Raw genomic sequence first — 25,295 nt, 5'->3', positions numbered from 1 at the left:
CTAAGTGCAGGTCTTCAGTAAATGAGGGGAATGTGTTTGATTCAGCTGGACAGCTTCGGTAGGTGTACTGAGGTTTCTTCAAACGCCCTTGGCCCAGGACGGCAGCCTGCGGGACCAGCTCCCAAAACAGCTAATAATAACTGGGAGTATCTTAGTAACACACTCTAATAAATATGTTTGAGATGAAAGTGGGGGTTTTTGAATAAATTACTTGCTGTTCAGGCATCAAATCACGCACTGTTATGCGCACAAGATTTTACTTTTAAATGAGTTGGAAAACATGTTTTGTACTTAAAGACAATAGATAATTAGAATCGTAATTAGAATTCCAGAAGATTGTTACCATTTAATTTTACATTGTGGCCATCCATCCATGTGCTCTCCATGACTGTGTCCAGTAAGTCCACTAAATTCAGGAAAGCTGATGCAAGGCAACTGGAGGATGTGTGGGGCAAAAGGAGGGGCATCTCTGAAAAGTAGGCCAGTCTGTCGCTGAGGTACCCGGTCATACACAACAGACCGTTTACAGTAACCAGTTCACCTGAACAGTGTGTCTCTGGATTGTGCGAGGAATAAAACCCCATTAAAATCAGGCCAAGAGCTCACAAAGAGAGCTGGAGCTGCATTTGAACTCAGAGCCTTCGCACTCTGAAAAGACAGCTAGCTATGCTTATGCACAACTGTGTCTTTAATCCGTAAATAAGTTGTTTAAACCAAGTATGAGTTCATGTTATTAATTCAAATTTGTGGCACATGTTTACATTTGTAATAGCTTCAAACTAAAATATGAGAAAATTACAAAACTGCATTCTTAGTTTGGAGAACATGAAAGTGAAGAGTTGGTCCTCCATATGTCACAGCTGTGAAGGTTGGATCTATTTGGATAATGGGATGCTCTGAACTGTAACACTTGTAGGATGACCTTACACCGACATCTCCTAAGCCAGGGTGACAGCTAAGGCAGGATACATGTCCCCAGAGATAAACGGAAACATGCAAAGCACATGCAAGGCCTTGATGCTGCCATTGGGTTCACAAGTGTTGTGTTATTTTTCTGTCACTCCCACTGTGTCCTAGCCACCGGCAGTTGCCATCTTCATTCAAAACCTCTGATCTGATATTCCGTTTTTCTTCACTGAGAAAAAATGAAATGCATGCACTATAGCTTAGGTTACAGTGGAAAGCCAGCAGGCTTGAGAGAACCTGTTTAACCAGTCATTTTAATCATTAAATTTAATGTTAAATTTCAAAATGTTCTCTAGATGGCAAATAACACTTATTATTCTCCTCAAGCTTATTATCCTTTCCCTAAACTTTTCATACATTTCTTAGCTTTCCTTCACTGAATTTTACGTTCTGTGTTTGTCATGACAGTTATACCTTACTTGGTGCATACTGAAACTTAGTAAAAGCTTTGATTGAAGAAATTTTACAGACAGTTAAAGGTCAAATTATACCCTCACACACATATTTATATCTGATAATATAGGCTCAGTATAGGGGGCGTGGTGGTGCAGTGGGTTGGACCGGGTCCTGCTCTCCAGTGGGTCTGGGGTTCAAGTCCCGCTTGGGATGCCTTGCGACGGACTGGCGTCCCGTCCTGGGTGTGTCCCCTTCCCCTCCGGCCTTCCGCCCTGTGTTGCCAGGTAGGCTCCGGTTCCCCGCGACCCCATATGGGACAAGTGGTTCCGAAAGTGTGTGTGTGTGTGTGTAATATAGGCTCAGTGTTATGAGTCTAACTTTGTTTTATATAGTTATTTGTTCAGAAGTTTTTTGCAGTATGCTGAGTCTAAAGCAGCTAATAGTCTTCTTGAGATTTATAGGGTAATTTATATAGACAGGCATGCATTTTTGGTTTCAGAAGCTTTGATTAATGTCAGTTGCAGTAAGTGATTTATGCTTATCTCAGAAAACCAATTCAGATATTTAAGTTATGTTGTGTGTAGCTTCCTTATGCAACCAACACATAGCTTGAGCACTAAGCTATTTAATTGTTGCATTTGGAAATTTAGCATAGCAGCATTCAACTGTGTTACCGAAATCAACTGCATACATAATGAGTTAAAAAAACTGGAGTTCTTACTGCTCTTTAGGATGGAGAGTCAACATCACAGGAAGTTCTCATTTCTTAGTGAACAAAGTGCTCTTTGTAATATACATACCATCCCACTACCCAACATTCCAGGCTCCTTTTAAATAAAATAAAATACATATTTTCTTTGGTGACATATTTTTTTTGTCTCCATTCACCTTAATTGAACCTTATCCATTAACAGCAAATCAGTGGGTACAGCTGCAGTGCTTATCCTGGTGTTTTATTTTGGATCCATCAGTAATAATTCAATGGCATCTTAAATTTACTCTTCAGTGTTCCTCTTCATCGTGGTTAAAAGACAAGGAAAACAGCATGTTGACACTAAGTAATATAAATGTGTCTTAGAAATTTTGACCCTTTCACTGACCGCCTGATTATCAGCTGCTTTAACAGACAAGCTGAAGCCCTGCTGCATCTTTGTTTCTAAAAGCAGGTAATAGATTCAAGTTCAAGGATTCCTGCTGTGCTGATGTCTGGTTTATTTATTTATTTATTTTTTTGTCATATAATGAATTTTGTAATAGTTTTTCTTAGGAGTTCTGGTCGGGATATTTATTGTTAAAATTTCCCATAAAACACCGCATAGACATGATTATGTTTGACTTGTTTCATGTCTGTTGATATCCACTTGGTAAGGAACTTGTCAACACTTCTGTGCTACACAACGACTACATTTTGTAGTGCCTTTCAAAAAAAGTTGTTTATAGAGCAGATTGTCCGCTGCATCACTAAGAGGATTTTAGCCATACCAAAAAAGCAGTAATCAGCAGCAGTGCTATGAGCCCTATTTAAAGTTTAGAACTTCTCTACCTTGAGAGAGCCCCAATTAACCATGGCAAATTATTTGGTGGTTTGACCTGTGAGATGGTCTAAGTATCTTATTAGCAAACCCCCATGTTTTTATTAAATGGTTATAATGTTCTGATCTGAATATTAGAAAGGGAACTCTTGGACTATTAACCGTTTCTCCACCAGGAAATCTTGCTTCTCGGCAGGAAAGTCCTCGAGCCGTGCAATACGTAAATTCTCTCCTTTCTCCTTCACAGACAGATAATTTTCCGCCCGAGCCCAATTACATGGGTAGCAGGCAGCAGTTTGTTCAAAGGTAAGGGCTATTAAATAACTTGCTCAAGCATCGCTTTTGCACTCTTGTCAGTGTTTCCCTTTCCCCCGGCCGTACTACTCAGACCAGAACCCGTGCGCGGAGAAGGATCTTTGGTACCACGACTTTTTTTTTTTTTTTTTTTTTTTTTGTATTTGTTTTTGTTTTCTTTCTCAATGATTGCAGCAGCTCCACGTTCAAGGACCCGGAGCGGGTGAGCCTGCGGGACAGTGGACACGGCGACAGCGACCAGGCCGACAGCGACCAGGACACGAACAAGGGCTCTTGCTGTGACATGTCCAACAAGGAGGTGCTCAGAATAAAGGCGAGCCTCGCAAAACCTCAGCCACTTGAGCAGGGTGAGTAGCTGGTCCTGAAGCCTGCAAAAGGCCGTCTGGTCACCTCTCTTCATTCTTTTATTCTTGCTGCATTCTTTGCCACTTCCTCTACCCCTCTGTCAGTTTCCATGCTTACATATGATTTTATATTTTCTTTTTATCTTCTCATTTATTGATCTCCTTAATCCCCCCCAACTCCTCTTTTCTCCCCTTCATTTCTGCCCCTTTCCTTACGTGTAATCTGCCATATGTTATCGCTTTACCAAACCAGACAAGCCCATTACAATTTCATAAACCAAGCCACTTTAGCACTTTCATTTACTAAAATCTGGGGACCAGCCCTGAACAGGATTCTGTAAAAATTTCATACAAGAACATGGAAAATTACTTATTGCACACCCTGCACAGTGTAACAATTTCAATTCAATGAAATATGCATAACTATTTTATGTTGTAAAGATGAAATACCTTGGACACACATCGTCTGATAAGGCCGGGTAACGCTTTTTTTCCTGTAATTCAGTGACAAAGTAACTGCATTGCATGTCCTATTTTGTCATATAAAATATGGGATTTTTTAAGCATCACAAAGCTCTAGTGTGCAGTTTAGGGTTGAGCAAAGGGTTAGGATTTAACTATGCCAGTATTGCAAATGGTGCAAAATAACTACCACTTTAGTCCAGGGGAAAATTATGGTTAAAAATTCACTGCAATGTCCTCCTGCCATTATTGCCACATTTTCATTGGGTTTTAGCTAAAACAAATGTACTGGCAGGAGAAATTGGCCAATTAGAGAAGCCCATATGTTCTGTATTTTCAAAATGTACCCATTTAATTGTCTATGTGAATGAGGACAAAATAGCTTGAAGTGACGGCAAGTCACTGCAGAGGACAACATGCAGGACAAAACCTCATAACAATGATAATAATCCTAAACATAATGGTTTCCAAACCATCTGCGGATTTCTTTAGAAAAAACATGCGGCACAAACCCCATAAATAGAGGGAGCATATCCAAGTGTGGGAGAGTCTTTGACTTTTCCCCTTTACTCTGAAGAAAAGTGGTAGTGGCAGTTGGCTCTGTCAGCTGGTTCCTGGTAATTTTTGGCTTCCATTTTTTCCTTTTTATTCTGGGTTTAGTTTCTCTGGAAAAGTCTCCAGTGACCATTATTCACTCAGACAGGCAGGAAGGATTCAAACTCAATTTCAATATGACAAGCACATTTCTTGATTGGTATGTTTCCTAAATAAATTTTATCTTGATCTGAGGGTAGTGATCAATTGTTCAGTAGGGCCATCAGGAAAAAGAAACGTGTCTCGCTTGGCACGCTTAATTTTCTTGATGTCACCTATAAATGAGATACAAGGACAAAGGTTTCCTCTACTGTGGTGGAATTGTCCATTGTCGGAATGGAAGAATAAATACATAAATAAGTACATAGATAGATAAGTCGTACCAAAATTTGGGAAACTTGCTTGAAAACGTACTGCATATTGCTTTGATATGTTGCCATTTATTATTATTAACTATTATTTCGCTGACACCTTTGTCCAACAGAATTTACAATGTTAGGGTTTTAGAATTAGCTACTTACCTTTGTTTGTAAAGCTGGGTAAATCATACTGCATCAATTCAGGGTACGTACCTTGCTCAAGGGTACTACAGCAGCGGGTGAAATTTGAACCCAGTTATCCTGAGGGGAAGGAAAGGACTCTAAGTGCTACACTAGCCACTGTCCCTTTTTAATGCTGCTTTGTTTCTAAAATAATATGTAAAAATGTCTCTTTTATTAAGCAGAGTGCAAATACATAAGGAACTCATCGGTATTCTACTATGACTGAAATGAAGTATATGCGTTAGTGCAGCACTACTCTTCCATTAATGTGTAATAAACCACCTCAACAACTGGGAAAGCAGTTGGTATAGCAGTTAACAAGCTCCCTGAAATGTCCTCAGGCTGTTATCGTTCTTGTAACCTTGAGCAAGGTTCCTATCTTGAATTGCTTCAATAAATAGCCGTCTGTTTATGTTCATGAACTTCTCTGTGGTGTAAGTCGATTTAGAGAAAATCGCCTTTTGAGAAAATAAATAATGTAAGAGGTTGCATGACTTCTCCTTCAAAAAAAAAAAAGAAAAAAAAAACTCATCTAACCCCAGGTGTATTTGGTTCAACTTATTGTTCTAACTCCTTTGTTTGAGCGTGGCCAGCTTGAAGCTATGGCCCACTTCCTTTGAAACTGGCAATCACAAGACTACAAGTTGGGTTGAACCGTACACAGGGCTCTGGCTAGCTCCTTGAAAATTTCAGCTTGTTTTTCAAAGGAGTTATGGTTTTTCATATTTTTTTCTTTACAGATTATAAATGAAATCCTTATTTTGAAGGGGCTTTCCCCATTCCATTCCCCATTCAATTCCCTATCCCTTTTGTCGTTTTTTTTTTTTTCTTTTTTTTAGTTTAACTTTTGGCTCACTATTTTTTTCATTGTTTCGCCACATGAGGGGCTATTTTAGAATTGATTAATTGAAGTTTCCAAATTAGGAGCTGTGTATTAATTAAGCAGAACTAAATTAGAGGCTTTTATATTAATTGATGATTAATTGATGCAAGGATTTGCCTGCAGCAGAACCTAATCCTGGAATGCATTCATTAGTGACTGCACGCATGAGTTGATTTCCTCCTGTCATACAAAGCCTCAGAGAACACGAGAGCGGCTTGCTCTGTCGAGGAAGGGAACATGAGAAGAATGCCATTTGACACTGCTTAAGCCCCCACACAACCCCCACTTTTACTTCTGGCCTTCCTTTACCGTTTTCCTTTCCATTGTTTTCCCACTATGTTGTATTTCAGTGCATTATTACAGTTCATGGTTCACTACCACAATGGTGTGACATACAATAAAACAAAGCATTAAAATAAATCAGTCGAAAATTGGTTGAACCTATGACTGACACCGCTGATCAAATCAATCAAAGATATATTTGAGCCATTAATCATGTTATTTTGAAATATTTTTGTTTTCTCCTTTTAGTTGACAGAACTGTAGGACTTTGTATATTCCAGCACCATGAAATTGATTTGCAGTCAACACAAATAATAATAATAGATGCTTTACTGAGAAGCTAATGGATCAAGAAATATTATTTCGTTTCTATTTGTTATGAATACAGTAAATCATCAGATAAAATTGGCACGCATTTGAATGTGTTCCATGAGAAATGAATTCTGTGAAAAAATTTTGTATTTTCAATTAAATGAAAAAAGTAAGTGTTGCCCCCTCAGTCAATTAGATCAGTGTCATAAGTCGTGTAACTCCATTAGTATTTTTCTAGTTAACAACAAGCACATCCATTTGTATGGTTTGCGATTATAACTGTGAATAAAGCAGTTATTAAAGGAAGAAATTCTTTAGATCGATACCATTTGTTAAACTAATTTAAAAGTGCAATTTGCTGATTCCAGTATAGCAAAGTGTGATCATACAATGTTAAATCTTTGTACAGATGATCCATTATAAGACTTGCTTAAGTTTTTTAGCTTTTTCAAATCCTTTACCCATTGCTGTTGGACCAAGCAAAATATGAAATATGGGCCTCATGTACTCTTTAACCTCCTGTACATTTTACTATTTTCAGGTGATGGTGCCTGACATTCTTTCCTAAGATTTTTTTTTTCTTTTTTTTTTTAATTAGAATTTTCCTCTTTAGATCTGAAGAACAATTGCATTTATATATCATGTACTGGTGTTTTTTATTTTTTTTTGTAGGAATGCATTTCCCTGTCACAGTGTATTTCGACAATACATTGCAGAAAGTAACATTTCCGTTTAGTGACACATGGCTTCTTAAATCCACCCGATACACAATTAGTACATGATAATGAAGATTGAATGGAAGATAAAAACTGCATTATTTAACACAATGAGTTCCATACAGTATCAATAATGATAAATCAGAATTTTTAACAGACTAAAAAGTATTAATGGTGAGTGCGCAGGTGTACGCTTGTCTATGTGTGTCTCCAGTGTGCTGGACTGGGTGTATCTTGACTACCCTAGTGTCCTGTGCTTCCTGGGATAGGCTCTGGATCTCCTTGGCCTCACTTTAAGATAAGCAGTTACCTGCCATGAGTGAGTGAGTGAGTGAGTGAGTGAGTGATTGAGTGAGTGAGTGAATTTTCAGATATAAAAATGTTAAGACATTAAAACTAACTGAGAATAGCTGGTAATTCTATTATACATGCATTTTTATTGGCTTGTTGTTTCTATATCTGTGTATGTATATATTTCTGTATGAAATTCATGGTTTTTCACTTGCAGTGTGAAAAAATGTGCTTTAATAGTTTTAAATTTAACATATTTTTTGCAGGTTCACATCATAAAATACAGTTTTTTATTGTTATTTATTCTGTTCTTTGCTGCTGTTACAGGTATTGTTCCATGAAAGAAAATTGTGGTCTGAATAATCATTCTGGCACAAGAGTTCTCATTTATGCCCGCTTTTGTCTGTTTTTATACCTTGTTTTCAAAGGTATGGTGCAATTGAGTTGCAATTCCATTAGTTTAAGGTTACTGCTGATTTGGAACCACTAAATGCTTTGGGGTAGAATTGAGGTTTTAGGGGTTTGTCTCCTTTATAAAAGGGGACTGAGCATTCCATTTAATTTGGGAACTTAATTAAATTCCACCGTTTTATTGTTTTCAGGGTGAGAAGTCTTTTTTTTTAGCTCTTTTGAAAGATCATGTGGATCAGAGGTCCTTTTGAACACTAACTTTGTCGCCATCTGATCTCCTAAAGGAAACAGATACGGAGTACATGTAGCACAAGCACACTGCAGACCATTTTGAACAACAGGTGTAATAAGGCAGTCAAGTGTCTTCCACAGCATTCAGACAGGCTTAATATATCCCCCACATATTTGTAACTTCTCTTAATATTATCTGTAGGTTTTTGTCTCCCCAATACCTGACGAGTTTTATTGCCCTGGTTTGAGTTATTAATGACTGCATTTTTCATGCTTTAATGCAAGAGGCTAAAAACTGTAAACATTAGTTCAGCACTTTTTTTAGCTGCATCAACTAATTATGTGTTGTAGTCAACAGTGAATAAAAATAAATTATTATTTCCCCGAAGAACCCTTAATGAGAGCCATTCCAGTCTTTAAAACATGTTCCTGTCCCATTTAAGGGCCTTGATGAATTGTTATTCTTTCTTCTTTGAGGTTCTGGTCTGATTTTTTTTTTTAAATAAATTGAACTTAAGGGTAAAATGTTATGCATTTTCTACAGAAATTATAGAAATCATAATTGAGCAGTAATAAAGCATGCATTTGCTGATATTCTTGCATATTCAACATTTTTACTACCACATGCATCTTTAACAATATATGCATATGTGTTTTACAAATGAAAGGCCTTACTTTTACAAATGGAAGGGCCAGTCTGTACGTGCTGCACACAAAAGTATGTCTTGAAGTCCTTATTGATATGAACATCAGTCACTTGTCAGCTATTGAATATTACCTGAATATGTTTGAAATAGATAAAATACATTAGTAAAGACACACCTGAAGTGTGTATAGTATTGCATAGGAATGATGGTGTTGCCTTATTTGCATATGTGTGTAATATTTTTACAACATAATATTGCGTTTTCCCTTATGTTACCAATCTTAATCTTTGCATGTTAGGAATACACAAGGTCAAAGTGGGGTGAAAGCAGTCAATACAAAGACAAAAAATTGTGTTGTTGCTGAAGGATGTGATCATGTCTTTTCCTTTTAGTTCATCATGTATCTAGTTGTATGTATGTTTAAATGAAGTTCTAACTTTTAACAGGGTGATGTGCAGATGCGTGATTATTATATGTGCATATTTTCATGACAAAATACATTTGCTGTTTTCAGGCCTTCGCAAATGGATAATTGCATTGTTCCTAATTACTAAGGTATTGAAAACACAGATTAAACAGTACACCTGAAGTTTATGGGAATATTTTTACATGGCAGAAGTTTCAAGGAAAATGGTTTTAAAGTTTGATAGCAATAAGCAATATAATAGTAGCACTAATATTTATTTGAATGTTTTTACAATAATTTAGGAACCTTTAGTAAGTAAACTAAGAAACTGCAAATTCCTACACATCCAAGTAAATGTAGCACAAGAGGAAAACCTTATGCAGGATTATCATTTTGGCCTAGTTCCAAAAAGTTCTAAAACAGTGACCAAATATTATTTTTAACCACACACATCTTGCAATCCACCTGTATGAATCATTAGTGAGGTAACCTGGGGTCTGTCAGTGTTTTGTGTCTTTCAGCATCAGATATTGACTCCGTAGCCTCTCCTTCTCTCACTGCCTGTGATATCACACATTGTATCACAAGCAGTAAGTGGAAGAAGGCCACTCATTAGAATTATAATACAGGTAAAGAAATGTAATTTTGTAGCAGAATCAACCACATGTGTGCAGAGGGAGCTTCTGTTGTGAACATGATATAATATACAATATTTTATAGAATAATGCTATATATAGCCAGCAATGGATGTCTGCAACCCATGTTCTATATTATTGTGAAGAACATTTAGATGGAAAAACACTTTTTCTGTTAATATTCCAAGTTTTTAAATTTCAGAAAATGTTCCTTTAGGGTTTTGGGTTTTTACCTTTCTATTCAGTGGTTCAAAGGCTTTTTGCAATGACTCGTGATGAAATCTTACATCTCTACAAATCTAATATGGTACAAGTAATGTAATAGATGTCACATAGAGGCGGCATTGAAGAGCTTCACTCTCTGGTCATACACTATTGAGATGAGTGCAGAGGGGCAGGACTCTGAGGAAAAGTACAACTACCCCTTGGGGTACTGAGACATGATTGCTATGAGAATGCAAACTGCAACTCCAGATGTGAGACAAATCGTGTTATCTGCATGTGCCGTCAAAACGACGCCAAAGAAAAGATCACGACACTTTGGCACTTGTTGGCGCTGTGCCACTCCACCCATCTGTCACCTATTTTAATCCAGGGGAAGGGGAGCTACAGTATTTGTGTATTCTAAGGGAAGCAAGACAAGAGGCTGGCTGCCCCCGCAAGTGGATTTTTATTATATGTAAACTCTTACTCTATAATGTATAATATTTCTCTATAATGTATAAATGTGTGTTAGGTTCTGAGGCTTCAGGCTATAAGGGCTGATGCTTTATGTGTGACCTGCACCTCAACTCTAAAAACCCAATAAGACAGAAAAGAACCCAGAAAATTTTTATCAGTTCCAATCATTTAAGGTAAAGTTAATCTGAGGTGCTCCTGCTGGCTATGGTTTATTTATTTATTTATTTTTTTACTTACTTTTTTCTAGTCTTCTTCCCCTTCTAATGCAATACTTCCTTCTCTGACAGCTTCATGGATGCGGCATAGTTTTTTTTTTTCTTTTTCTCTTTGGAATTTCAAAATCATGTTTTTTTTTTTTTTTTTTTTTTTTTTTTAAAATCACATAGTGCTCACCACACCAAATGCACTGTGTACACTGTGTACGGCATTAGATGTAGTTCGGGATTTCTCAGTTAAATTTAGCAAAATCGTGATCTGATTTTTGCAAGGGCGCTGTCACCTTCGGATGCTAACCTTGTAAAAAGACAACGTAGTCTAATAAGACAAATGTGTTTTCACTGTTGAAATATCATTAAGCACCCAGAGCGCTGCTTGTCAGCGGTTTGCGAGATGGAGCAGTTGAGATATAAAGCTGGGCTCTTCCTGCACGAGTTGTCGTTTAGTACGCGACTTACCTTGCTGTGTCCTGCATGCTAATTTCGGATATCGGAAAGCTAATGGGTTGCTTGACTGGAGTGGGCCAGCAAGGTGGGGAGGTTTCCCTTCTCCATCATCCTCCCCCCTTGGTAATATCTCCAGTCCATGATACCCCCCAGCACTTTGCTCCCATCCCCCTTTTCTTTCTGTCCCATTTGTATCAAATGGCTTGAGTGGTGACGGTGGCATGTTAGTTGACGATGCAGGAGTAGGGGAGGGCAGAGCTCCTGGCTGGGGAGAGCCAGGCTGGCAGTGGAAGAGGCCCCCCTCTGTAGGGAGGAGGTGCTTGTGCCTTCACATGTCTCTAGTGGTTCCTCATCTCTGGTGCGGACGATATTCCCTCTTGAGGGGAATGCTATGAGGCGAAGTGCAGGGGCGGATCTGGTCTGTGAACCGCCTGGTTTTTTATGGTACAGTGAGAAAATAAAAACATGCGTTTCCTCTTGACAGTTCCTGCTGTTGTTTCTGCTTTTGTTGTATTTAATTCAGTAGTTCATCTATGTGCATACTGTGGCTCAGGTGTCTTTTAAAGTTAATCCCCATTTAACACTGTTTTTCTTCCTTCTTTTCTTCTTTTTTTTAACACTAGTAAATTAACAAAAGGATTATGTTCATTAAAAACCCACATGGAAATAATCTAGGGGTTGCAAATCTCAGGAAATATGGATTTAACTAGAAGCTGAATTCCCTGCAACATCCCTCAGCTCTTTGTACCTATTATAATCGAGTGAATTCTGAAAGAAAATGCAACTGAAGCTCAAAGGGATTAATTTTGTCTTGATAGTTTCAACTTAGCTTGCACTACGTTAGTCTCAGTGGTACGATTCTGCGTGTCAAACTCATAAAATGTGTGTGCACCACTATTTGTTTAAATGGAAATATTATCCTGTAATGATGCACTGAGACAGGTAATCAAGAAGACGGTTTTGCTAATATGTACTTTAATAATATTTGGTGTGTAATAAATTCTTAATAATGAATCTTTATTTTAACTGAATAAACCCACATTGTCAATAAAGCTGTTTTTTGTTTAGCATTGGGCCAGATCTCTCTTGGTTCTGTGGGACTTTGAAAGCTGCCGAGCCATCTGCCTGGAAGGTGGCTGGAATCCGTCTTGATTAAAAAGTACAAATCGGCACGATCACTAAGCCTCTTGCCCTTCTATATTTCCATGACAGGAGAAAGATGCGTCCCACAAAGAGCACTGAGAGGATAATCTAGTCAAGAGATGATATGATAAAGCCTCTAGAGAAGTAACGGGTCATAGTAGGGGTTGGAGCAGTGGGAGTCGGGGGTTTGTGGGGGGGGATGGGGCAAGCACGTAATTGTAACTAGGCAACAATAAATCTGACAAGTGGGTACTGTCCTCCTTGGAAGCAATGGGGATGCTTACCCTGATTGCACCAGTAATAAATGCATCATTTTCATCTAGCAGAGATCCATTTGGCTCAATTATTCCTTCTGCTGTGATGCTCTGCACACATGTGTTTTGTCTGATTATTTTCAGTTTTCCCATCCCCTGTTGAAAATGAATCACACCATATTTGTGGCTCTCTTTATGATCTGGAATGATTTGGGTTTTGAATACTATAAAGTTTGCAGTTGGTAATCGCTACAGCGAATTTGGGTTAGTCAGTCGTCAGATACTGCTTACACAGGCCTCACTGGAATTAGTGACAATTACACACCCAGTATGGGAAACTCCAGGGCTGTGATTGCTCTGCTTGATTCGCCTGGTTTAAGCAATGAATCCTCCTCTCAGAATAATATAGCCTTTTCTTCTAGGGTTTTTAGGTCCATTGTTTACAGTAGCATTGCAAGCTTCCTAACACTGTTTTGCAAGGATGCTTTGCAGTGCTTGCTGAACAGCAACATAATCAAAATTTGATTATCAAAAGCTTTTAGCTAAGCTACTGTAGTGCTGCACCTCGTTCTTTGAGTTGATGCTTGCTTAATGTATGTAAATTTGGATAATGGAGAAATGGGGTGTTGAATCTAGTTTTTTTTTTTTTTTTTTTTTCACTGTCTCTTGAGAGAATGGTAGAAATCAGACATGAATACTACCAAAAATTAGCAATATCGAAATAATTTTATCGATACAATAGGTCTTCCACACCATGAAACCTAACATTTAAAAGAAATAAATTAATAACAATAAAGCACATAACCACTGAGGTCTAATTATATTTTGACATGCTTTAGTGATATATTTTCTAGATAGAATCAGTGATGTCCATGTAAGCATAATATTTGCGTGTACTTTTTATTATATTATACATGGATTGAAGTGAATTTATTGTAGTAGCAAAGAGGATGGGGATGTAATCAGAATAAGTTTTAATGCTCTCTAAGCCTCTCAGAGCTTTGTGTCTTAAATCCCAGTGAATACTGGTGTCTCTGGTGGCAGACTCATCCTCAGATTCTGGATTGCTTCAGCAAATTGGTTTAATGCATTATGGTTCGGTAGGAGGTCACATGTAATATGAGGTTGTTTACAACACAGGTGTTTGCTTGCTTTCCATATCTGTAATTTAACTTCAAAAGCTTGTATAATCCCATGCACATCCTATGTAATCTTACTAATCTTTGACCCTAATCTTACTGCTCTGCAATGAATTGCATTTAGGGTTTTTTTTTTTTTTTTTTTTTTGGGGGGGGGGGGTGTTATATTTATTATATATTTAAAACAATGTTCAGGAGACATTTTTGTTAAACTGCAGTGGCGTGGTCGTATAAGTAGTAGCAAACTACACCTCATACACTGCAGCAAAGTTGTGGCCAGGACCAACGTGGGGGGAAATTTTGCACATTTAATATGTAGCAATGCAAATTAAATGTGTAATTAATATCCTATTGTAATTGTAATGTATTAATGATCTCATATTACCATACAGACAAAAGCTTGTTTTAATTACATTATTTTTATTCATTTATAAATAGCAATGACCTAGATTCTATGCTGTGTTTTGTGACGGATAGACTGTCAATACTAAATGGATGTATGTGGAAACATAAGTCTGGTTTTGTCAGTAAGCTGTGTATACAGGATATGAAAGGAGGCAGGTGTTTCCTGTCAGTCAAAACGATTCCTAGGATATCGAATGTGTCGGCATGCACTATATATTGGCTAACATAGTGTTTCAGGCACAGATATACATCTCTATATGTTCGTACTATTCATGTTTGTTCAAATGTTTCCCTCTGCTTTAAAATTTGACATAATGTGGGTACAGAATGTCCTGTCGCTCGACTAGGTGTACATGGGCATTTGTATTCATCTATTCATTGCCTATAACTGGTTGTCAAGATCAGGGTCACAGTAGTCCAGAGGTTATCATGAATGCATAGAGCATGGGCAGGATGCACCTTGGACGTGACACCAGTTGGTCATAGGGCGATCACTAATATGTGCACACATGCACTGGTTTACATGCTGCAGGCAACTAGGAGGCACCAATGCACTGAAAATGTTTGGGAGGGAAACCAGAGCACTGAGAGGAATTCCACCCAAATATGGAGAGAACATGTTAACACTCACACATGCACGCTCCACACAAATTGAGCTGAATTCAAACCCACGTCTAAACCCGCAGCCCCTGGAGCTGTGAGGCACCATTAATCTTATGATTATGCTATAGAAAATCCACTAGCCAGGGTGTGTCACAGCAGAGACCTTCTTCTAGTGCTGTGCCTCAAATTGTATTTGTTTTGATCTCGCCATTTGAAGCACGATTAAAATGTCCCCTTGTTGTGCTGCTGCGTGATCCAGCTTTCATGTCTGTTGTCCTGTTTAAATACCTTGCAGTCGATGCTGGACCTCTGGTTTGAGTAGTGCCTATCCCCAGCAGCCATGTTATGCCAAACTGTGATTTACAGCACAAGCTGGATCCGGCAGGCCTTTTGCCAGGAACCCAGTCTCTTCGTATTATGTCACTGTAGATGGATGAAGAAGGAATGTTCAAGATTAAAATGGTATGAAAACTATATGCAACTGTCGGTTCATGCAGATGCAGTATTTATGACATGATCCTTAATCCATGATCCCATCTTTGAATGCCTATAATGTTGTTTAAAGAGTCCCAATCACCATTAGTTGTGCTGCTATTGCTAGTTGGTGTCTAAATAAATAACAGCAAGGTGTTCTTGCTCTGTCTGAGATCTTGGTTAAAAGGTTACACCCTTTTCAGTGAAAGACATTTCATTGTGATTGCTCAAAGGAGAAGGAAGATGTCCATTATCCTCTAAGTGAAGATGAAGCGAATGCCAACTGCCAGAGATAATGTTGCCAGAGCTGAGAATATTAAGCAAATGGAGCGATTGTTTAACCAACTCAGTGGCTCTCACATACCCTCTAGTTTCTGGGCATGAATCATTGAAAGTTGTATGATCCTGGCCATTATTATAGTGTGCATAAAAAATAAATAAAGAAATAAACATGCTGTTTAAATATCAAACAAGGAAAATTTGGATTGCTACATATTTTTCTCTATTATATCAACAAAAAAAATCTGTCTTGATACAGCTCAGTAAAGTGTTTTAATCACTTATTCAGAGTTTTGATTGAGAGAAGATCAGGTGCTGGGCCGTGTCTGATTTCAATCTGGAGGCGATTTTGCTGATTAGCGTGGCTCGTGTGCTTCCTCCGTGCGCATGGCACGCGTCAGAGAAGCCAGCCCGAGCCCACACTTCTCAAATTGCCTTGTGTGCAAACAAAATGGATGAACGCAATTAATGAGCACACAAAATGTTTTTCAAGTAATTAGGCCTCTATTATAGCAGAAGAGGGGCCTGTTTGAATTTGCGTTTCTCCACACTCAGGTGTGTCTTTTTCCATCTGTACCTGTCTGCTGTTGGTAATTGCCAGTTGTATTAGAGTCACTCTTACAGTTTGAACTGCACTCCAACTTTCTATAAGTTAAAGCACATTGTAAACTATAATTGGTGGAATTAAAATGGTTTTGGAGGTGTTACTGAAAATTACTGCAAGAATTTAGAATACAGTTAAAAATTGTTCTTGTGGTTAGGAATATGGCTGTATAGTTAGCAGCTTCTCTCTTTTTTAATAACTAATAATCTTCAATAAACAGTGGTGACTGTCAGGAACTTTATCCACTTAATTCTCAGGGTTTTTTAACATGGTTAGATAGCAGAGGTGGAAATTGGTTACTGTGGTATGGCTGAACTGCTCAAAGACTTAAAGAACAAGAACAAAGATATAAACAAAAGTAGTCAGAGGAATGTAATCACAATTGAAGACTGTGATCCCTCATGTCCCAATTACAAGGGTTTAAATGGCAGATTAAAATGTGCTTCTTGTTGTTTTCACCTGTTTTAATAAGACTGCTTCTCTCAAGGTAAAATATGCACCTGCCCAGCTCCCCAGATTGCCATCCTTGAATATTTATTTTGGAGATAAAAGATAAGGTGCACAATGGGCCTTTTGTTGTGTAGCAGAATTTTTTTTTTTTGTTTTGTTTTGAATATAGTTATAGTTCTTTATTGTAACGATTCATGCAGGTACATTTCTTTAAAAGCACATTTCACTTCAAATTACACAGTATCAGGGACCACGTGACTTCTCCTTTAATGACCTCTTTGTCCCTTTGCTTTTAACAGCCAGCCTCAAGGCTTTCCCAGGCAATTGCTTGGCCATTAGAGCTTATTAGTCTTAAAGGTATATGTTGGTGAAAAATGTAAATTATACACGCTTCTTTGAAAACAGCTATTGAATGTGCTTCTTTGATTGCCTCCCCTACCCCCCCAATGGTAAAGCATGGAAGCACTCAAGCATGTAGTCATTTTTTGGCAAAGCTGTGCCCAGCGACTCAGTGCGCCTTGTTAATGACAACCTTTTTTTCCTCCCTTCAATAAAATTACAACAGTTGTAGTCCAGCTTTGCTGAAAAGCAACATGGGAAGTGCAGTCCATGGTGCTATTGACCATAGATTCCATGTCATAGTTGTTCACCTTTCAAGAGTTCTCCTACAGCATGTTTGTCTTTTGCCTCTGATCCTTCTTGCAGTCGCAGGACTTGTCATCCTCTTCAGAAAATGAAAGCCTTACTGAGACCGCTGAAGCTTTGTAAGTCAAATGTGAAATTCTCATTTGCACTTTGTCACTTCAGTAATGGCAGTTCGGAGCATGTTTTGGAGCGCATAACCTTTGCTTCGCCTTGCACTTTCCAGACTAATTTAATGATCTTTGTTATTCTTTTACTAGCAAATTGCACACCAAGACCTTTGACTTTGAAGTTATTTAGTTGGCTGTGTGCCATGAGTCATCATCAAGAGCCATCACATGGATGGTTTGAGTCCTCAGTGCCATGTTGATTCACCTGAAATTTGTCTATTCCTTTCCTTTATTTACTCTGCTTAGTTAATGCCCTTTTTCGGAATGAATTCTTTGGCCTAATTCTCAGATTTGTACTGGTGGATGTTGTGAGATGTAGTTTATCAGCCAATTCAGGCAAATTCCTTGCTCTGAGGCATATGAGTAATACCTTTCATATCACTTAACCCTTCAGTGCACCTGTAACCTATGTAAACTACTGTTGTCTGTACCATTCTTCCTGTAGATTGCCCAGAAACCTGGTGTCAGATTGGTACAAGTAGCAGCTCCTAATGGTCAAATGCTACTGCCATCATAGCTCACTGTTTGGTTATTGAAATATATAGCCTATGATCAAAGCTGTAATCCAGGGCTGTAGTCTAAGTTGTTATGTACTCTACCCTTCAGGACTTTTTTTTTTTTTCTTCAAGAGCTTACAAGATCAAACCATTTCACCCCATCAAAACAGGTCCTGAGCAACACAGAAAATGGCAAACAAAGGCATGTTTTATTCTTGTCATTCTGTCCTGTTGATCTGACCGAAATTGGAGACAGGCTGCGGTGCGGTTAAGTTGATGCAGAAATTTGAGCATGGGCTATTCATTGTCTACTTGAGACGAAAAACTCCAACGATCAATAAATGCACCCTTTGTGCTTCTGAGCAAGAGGATCTTTGGATCACCAGAGAGGAACAAAGTGGTGACCTGCTGTGTAGGACAAAGCCTGAACCTCTAATCTCTGACCTTCTCCCTGAACTAAGCATGCTAGGTATTTTTCAACGATCATGTTTCTACCTGAACCAAAGCTTTGTTTTGTTATATAAGCAGCCTTTGATTAGGTTCTGTTTATTTTCTCTCCATTTGATAGCCTGCCCTAAGGGAATAAGTTTCAATAACTTAGCCAAGTATTAACAGACTATGGTTTGGGATGAAAATATAATAAGTTATTTTACTGAAAAACATTTGACCCTGGCTTACATAAATCCATGTACAACCTCTTTGTGTTGCTTGTTGCCTGCTGATGAACTTCCCACTACATACTGAGATTCCTTTGCTTCATGCTGAGATAAAAAGCCCATCCACACACCCCAGTATTGTTTTGTTTTCCGTGTGTAAAACTACTCAGAAGTTGGATTAGCCTCATAAGGTCTTAGAGCCACATATTTTGGCATACATTTTAGCATATGTACAGTATATAGTGATACATTTACTCACTCTGTGTGTGTGTGTGTGTGTGTGTGTGTGTGTGTGTGTGTGCGTGTGCGTGCATATTGTGGCAAGAAGCATAGCAAGGACCTCTGTTGTTTAGGCATTTAACATTCTGATCCATGGAAAGTACTTAGGGTTACCCAAGCATCTTGCCTGCTGCAGCTTGATGCTAGGGGATGAGAGGCAGGTTTTGTGCTACCATGGTGCCCCCACCATACCCCAGGTGAGCAGGTGCAGTGGCAGCCTGTCACAAATGCCCCGGGCTTCATCCAGCTGCCACCAAATCTGCTTGGAGGGGACAGGCCGTCCCCGTCCCTGGATCAGCTGGACCCGGGCACAAGGACACAGGTGCCGGGCGCCCTGTGAGCCATGCCATTCCACTCCCCTTTTAATCGCATTCATCCGAGGATATTAATCATAATGCAAAGCAATACAGTGCAGATGGATGCCGATGTTGAGTGGGAGGGGCTAGCCTGTGGTGAGGGTGACATTTAGCAAAGAAAAAAATCAATCTGTTCTTCACCCAGGTTTCTGCTTTGAAATGGCGAACAAAGAATGTTGCTATGCGAATGAAGCCAGTTGTTTTTGTAAGGAAGTTGGTGTTTCTCACAATTCTCACTGATCTGCTTTCCTAGAATTTTGATTGTCCCATTAAGCGAGATATTAATCTGTAAAAGGCCAAATTGCAGCATTAAAGTGAACCAGCCTTCTCATGTGTTTGCGAAGTATCTGTCTGGATGACTTATTTCCTGCAGCGGTTTTTAAGAAGACTGTCCGGACAAAGCTAATCGTTTAGATGTAACCAACAGCTTGCGCTCCATTTTTGGCAAGCCGTCAGACATTCCTCAATCTGTCCTCGAGAATTCCCCCTTGTGTTCAGCTACTATCAAATGTACTCACATGTCTGTGCCCGTATTTTAGTGAATTGGATTGAGGACAATTAGGAGTTGTTTTGAACTTCAATTTCTTCCGTGGCAAGTCACAGTAACCACGCGGCGGTATGCTACTGTACATCTGCATTCTTGTCTTCCTTTTTCTGGCTTTGAACAGGCACAAGAAGAAAACCAGAGTCAGAAGACTCGTGTTGATCATAGGGTCTGGAAAAAACGAAAGCACTCAGAATACTAAACGGGAATGAGAGCACAAAAACAGCACTGGAGCTAGTTCTTTCTGCCCGTGTGGTGCTGATATTTCAAAGTCTTGGCACTATGATGCCAGCTTTTGTGACATTTTCACAAAACGGGCAACTCCAGGAGAAACTGTGCCGTCTCTCCTCATGAGGAGAAACCCCAATGAGGAAGAGACAATGCGCTGGACCACTCAGGAGTCTACAAATCGCCGGCTTCTCATATATTTTACCTAGGAGACAGACTGAAAAATTAGATGCTAATAAAAGATTTGGTGGAAGCCCTTAATGCATCTCTTTGTGCATTATGGGTACACAAAAGCTTTACAGATGCTACATTAGCTTTTTGAGTGTTTCAGAATCGAATAAACCACAGACGAACCGCGTCTTTCCAAGATCCCTTTACAAACTCGCTTTGCCTCAGGTATTTGTTTACCTTCTACAACAAGGCCCATTTGTATTATTAAACTCTTTAATGTCCATGGATTGGAGGAAAGTCTGTCTCGTTTTTCTTGCTAACAGAAAAAAGATAGAAATGTAAGTCTGGTAGATTTTTTGTTAGGTAACATTTAATTGCATTTTTCAATACCTTGTCAGTGGGTTTTTTCATCAACATTTAATTTATTTCTTGGCAAACTGTTAAAGTATGGCCTTGACATGAAGTAATACTGTTTAAAAGACATGTAATTTGGAAAAAGCATCATCTATGCATTTATGCAGTGCATAAAAATATGCTTCATTTTTGCAATTCTTCCGTTGTCATAACACACTAACTTGTAATGTGGTAGAAGAATGAAACATGCTTAATTTTTAATGTTGTTAGACATAGTTTATCAGGTGAGAGACCTGAAGTCAAGAGAACAGAGAATGCATTAATAATCTATAAGGGTCCCTCTGTCTGAATGCATAAAATGTGTCATTATGTATTATTTATACTTTTCTTTGTGTTAACTGAATGGGCAATGAGAAAAATAGTAATGAAACTCAAGAAAAAGAAATATTTACTCAAACTGTGAATACATTTCTGTATAATACGCAATCGAGTTTACTAGAGACTTCCCAGTAATCAGGAAACAAAAAGCCATTTCCCTGCATAGAGAATATGACGGAGAAAACCCACACAACTGGCCAAGGTGAAGTCACCTTCTCATGGCCGTTATAGACAAATGTATTTTGTTTGAAATTGCAAGTAATATTTTAGATTTGTATTGAATAAAACTATTTGCTTTTGGAAAATATCTAGCTTTTTAACCATAGTCTCGCTGTTGATGGAACCATCTGCAGAGGAAAGTAACTGTTGAACTCAGCCCAATAAAGGAAAAGAAAAACACACACACACACCCGAGCAATTTGACATGACACCACGAATAACAAAATCTTTAACTGAAAAATAATAACCTGAAATCATAGTATACATGTACAGGGCTTTTGCAGTGTCTTGTTGTACATTAAGCTTAAATTACACATTATGGACAATTTCTAAAGTAATTATCATTGTTAAATATATGTGAATATATATGAATATAATATTGATAGATGTTTAAAAAAAGATGGATGGATGGATGGATGGATGGATTGTAAAACTTCACACATCATTTGCACAAGTAATCATTTCAAAGAGTAAGATCAGGATGTGTATGTCTGGGTGAAAAGTAGTACTAGAAAGACAAAAATAAACACTGAAAATCCCATTTCCAGTACTGCATACCCTTGTCAGTAGTGAAGCAAGATTTATGACCCACTGTTAAGTTCAAAATCATAAAGACTGTTGTCTTGCATTCAGTGAATGGAGGGTTGTCTGTACTGCCATGTAATGAGTTCCATTGCTATTAATAAAGATATCTAATTACACATGCTGCTGTGCCGTAACAGGAAGTCCTGGAGATAGGTTACCCCGTGGGACCACTGTAAACCAGACCCCGTCTCTGCAGGCAACAAGCTCAACTGTTTTATTGTAATTCCCCTCTAAGGAATGCCATGCTGTGTTTCAGCTTGTTTTCCAGCTGTTTCTTAGTTACACAGTTGTTTAGCAGATGTTTTTTAAAAAAAAATAAAAAATAAAAAAAAATAAAATAAATAAATAAATAAAGTTGTCCAAAACAATATCGCTCAAAGTTTTGCGGAGCCTTGCCTACTTTAACAGCTTGGATATCTAGATATTTTTCAGCAATTTGGGCTAAGTCTGCTATTTCAGTGTGCAACAGTATGGGTCCGCTTCATGCTGCTATTTGTTTATTTGTATTTGTCAGAGAACTACAGATAATGTGTTGTTAGCAAAGTGGCTCATAAAAATGCCTCAGAAGATTTCATCAAGATGTAAAAGGCTGCAAACAAATGCAGTGCATCTAGTCTATTTAGCGGTAAATAATGTTCCATTTACCAAGGTCGGAAAATAGAGTGTTAAAAGAGGCACTCTTTGTGAGACTGTGATAAATGTCTTGTGTCAGTTGCTTCTCGTTGACAAACATTGCTGCACTGTAGTGATTTTTGTTTCCCTAATTAGCTACTCTGATACCATAAATCTTTCAGCTGATATATGATTTGCTGCTGTGCTATGATGTGCTATTACATGTCTTTGTTCTGTTTTACATCTGTGAATTCTGTAAAAATAGTTACTTTACATAGTGATTGCCTATTCTTTCTTGCTGCAATGTTTTTTGTAGATGTGTGCCAAAAACCAATGTCACATTGTACTGGCTGTGCTCTTCATGGGAAACAGACATAAAGTCTAAAAGTGTAAATGTCCATGGCTATATTTTTATTTGTCATAATGATTCAAGGGATTAACTGTTCTTAATAATGCATATTTTACAGTATAACCCTATCATTTGAAGGTGTGCATTCAAAAAAGACAAATGTTTAGTATTTTTATTGCATTCCAAGTGTGTGCATTTATTATATTTTATTATTGTTATCATGATTTTTTCCTGTCCTGGATACATTTGACATGCCATCAAGAAAAGAAAAAAAAAAAGGAAATTCAGAATGTGTTTTCTTCTGAATTGAGATGAAAGGGAGAGCACTCTGAAATACACAAGGAACTTGGCTATAATATATGGCTGGTCTGCTTTGGGAAGGCTTCAAAGCCCAGTGACATAAATTTGTGATAACAGCGTTGCATCTTTGCCAAATTGAACTGTTGTTGTTTTTCTCCCTTTTAGTCCAGGATGTATCTGGAACTCCCTGTGAACACAGCCATCCCCTTGATCATAGTCATGGAAAACACAAAATCCGCCATCTGATATCCCATATTCCCTTGAAATCCCTTTATATAATTATTCTGTTTTTCTTCCCAATTCATTTGCCTTTTTGTTTTCCAATATAAACCACAGTGGGGTTGTGAAAAGCACAGTTAGATGATGAGAACTGTTGACCGTTTGGCGTCTGTAGGTGGTCCGTCTACACGGAAAGACTGATACCGTTTGCTTGTCTTTTTCTCCCTGCAGAACAAGAGGAGTGCGTTAATTGCACAGATGAGTGCCGAGTGCTAGGACATTCCGATAGGTGCTGGATGCCTCAGTTTCCGACAGGTAACCAGGCAGAAGGCACTGACTATCGCACCAACCTTTTCGTACCAGCAGGGATGGAGGCCGTGGTGGACACGGAGACTTATGAGACAGTCAACCCCAATGGGAAAAAGACTTTCTGCACCTTTGGGAAGGAGAGGCGGGACCACACTGTGCTGGTGGCGAACGTCAAGCCTTACCTGAAAGCCAAGCGTGCCCTCAGCCCCTTGCTGCAAGAGGTCCCTTCTGCGTCTAGTAGCCCTACCAAACTGTGCACATCTCCATGCACGTCCAGCACAGCTCTCATGGAGCCTACTGACAGCAAGGCCAGGAGCAGCCAGTATGGACCGCCTGATGGCCAGTACTTATCACCAAATAAGCAGCTGAAAGACTCTCCATATCTGCCATCGGAACCAATGGGCAAGGCCCTGGTGGACGGCCATTCTCGCATGGGACAGGACCACGGTGAAATGGACCGTGTGCTGGATCACCTAGAACGTGGCAACCCCGAGCATCACCGAGATGGCATGGAGGCGGACCAGGTAGTCCGGGACATTGATAAGCTTTTGCAGGATTGCAGAGGGAGTGATGGCACGCCAACAAGGAAATGAAAGAAAAACCTTAGAGCTCACACATGCAGGGCTTAAAAATAATTAATAAAAAAACACAAATATTACTTAAAAATAATATTTTAAAGAAGGAACAATGTTTGGGGAGAATTAGGCTATTTATGGAACTAAATTCTTTGGAAAAGACAGAGGAAGCCAGCTGCCTCTGGCTTCTATATTTCAAGTGCCCACCAGCTCATAATGATTTCACGTCAGTCTGTCCTTCACCCCTTCACACATGGCAGAAGGCTAAGGGACATCCATGATGATGATGGAAAGAGCGATAGTTTAATATGACAGTCGGTGCAAAGTCGGGGGCATTGCGGACACACAGAGTCTAAATGAAGAGACAAGGACACGTGCCACTGGACTTTTCTGATTTTGTGCTAATGCTCTTTGAAGTGCAGAACGACATCATGAATCTATGAGGGGTTGAGGGCAATAAGAAAAATGTAACTGTTCATCACTTGCCATTAATAGTCACGTGTGTAAACTGTGTTTCCCTCTATTTATCTGACATGTAGAACATTCCAGGTTGGTGAAGCAGTAACAAGGCACCATAGTTGTTGTGTAAGTGTTCATTTTTCATCAGTTTTCAAACTTTCATGTATTTGTAAGGTCTGTTGTCTAACCCTAGCCTATGGCAATCACAATCCTGTATATTGGACATTTTTCCTCTACTGTGAACATGTGTGTGTGTGTGTGTTTGTGTGTGTGTGTATATATATATATATATATATATACATACACACACACACACACACACACACATATACATATATATAATATATATATACATACATATATATGTATATATATATATAATATTTATACATTTTATAGAACAACAACTTCAGTTAACGGTGAACAGTTTAGGAGGTACTATTTATTGCGGACACCGTTCAGAGATTTTTAAAAAAGGAAATGTCCCTTCATACTACTGCTATACACAATATAATTTAATGTGAAATTGTATTGGATTTAATGTGTTTACATCAAATGACATATTTTTTATTGATTTCCTGCAAATTGTGTGCATATGAGCCAAATTGTTATGTGTATAAGAGCTATATTGTGTATTTTATTAAATTGATATATGGTTGTGTTGCAATATACATGGGCTTACATTGTATTTGGCAACTGTTTCCTTAGTAGCTGTCAAACTCTATGAGTTTATT

At 38.5% G+C, this 25,295-nt stretch overlaps 1 protein-coding gene across 2 annotated transcripts in view; it reads left to right on the top strand.

The window, feature by feature from the left end:
• LOC108927839 (protocadherin-17-like) overlaps nucleotides 1–24,749 on the top strand; it is a 42,136-nt gene extending 17,387 nt beyond the window's left edge. For both annotated transcript variants that reach the window (XM_018741430.2, XM_018741422.2), the window contains exons 2-4: nucleotides 3,142–3,200; nucleotides 3,384–3,556; nucleotides 23,450–24,749. In XM_018741430.2, the coding sequence (XP_018596946.1) occupies nucleotides 3,142–3,200; nucleotides 3,384–3,556; nucleotides 23,450–24,120 (903 nt within the window). In that variant the 3' untranslated portion in view covers nucleotides 24,121–24,749. The remainder of the gene's footprint in view (nucleotides 1–3,141; nucleotides 3,201–3,383; nucleotides 3,557–23,449) is intronic.
• The last annotated feature ends 546 nt before the right edge of the window (nucleotides 24,750–25,295 follow it).

Source organism: Scleropages formosus, chromosome 12 (assembly GCF_900964775.1).
Source record: "Scleropages formosus chromosome 12, fSclFor1.1, whole genome shotgun sequence".
NCBI lineage: Eukaryota > Metazoa > Chordata > Actinopteri > Osteoglossiformes > Osteoglossidae > Scleropages > Scleropages formosus.
This window is presented reverse-complemented; position numbering and strand designations above follow the sequence as displayed.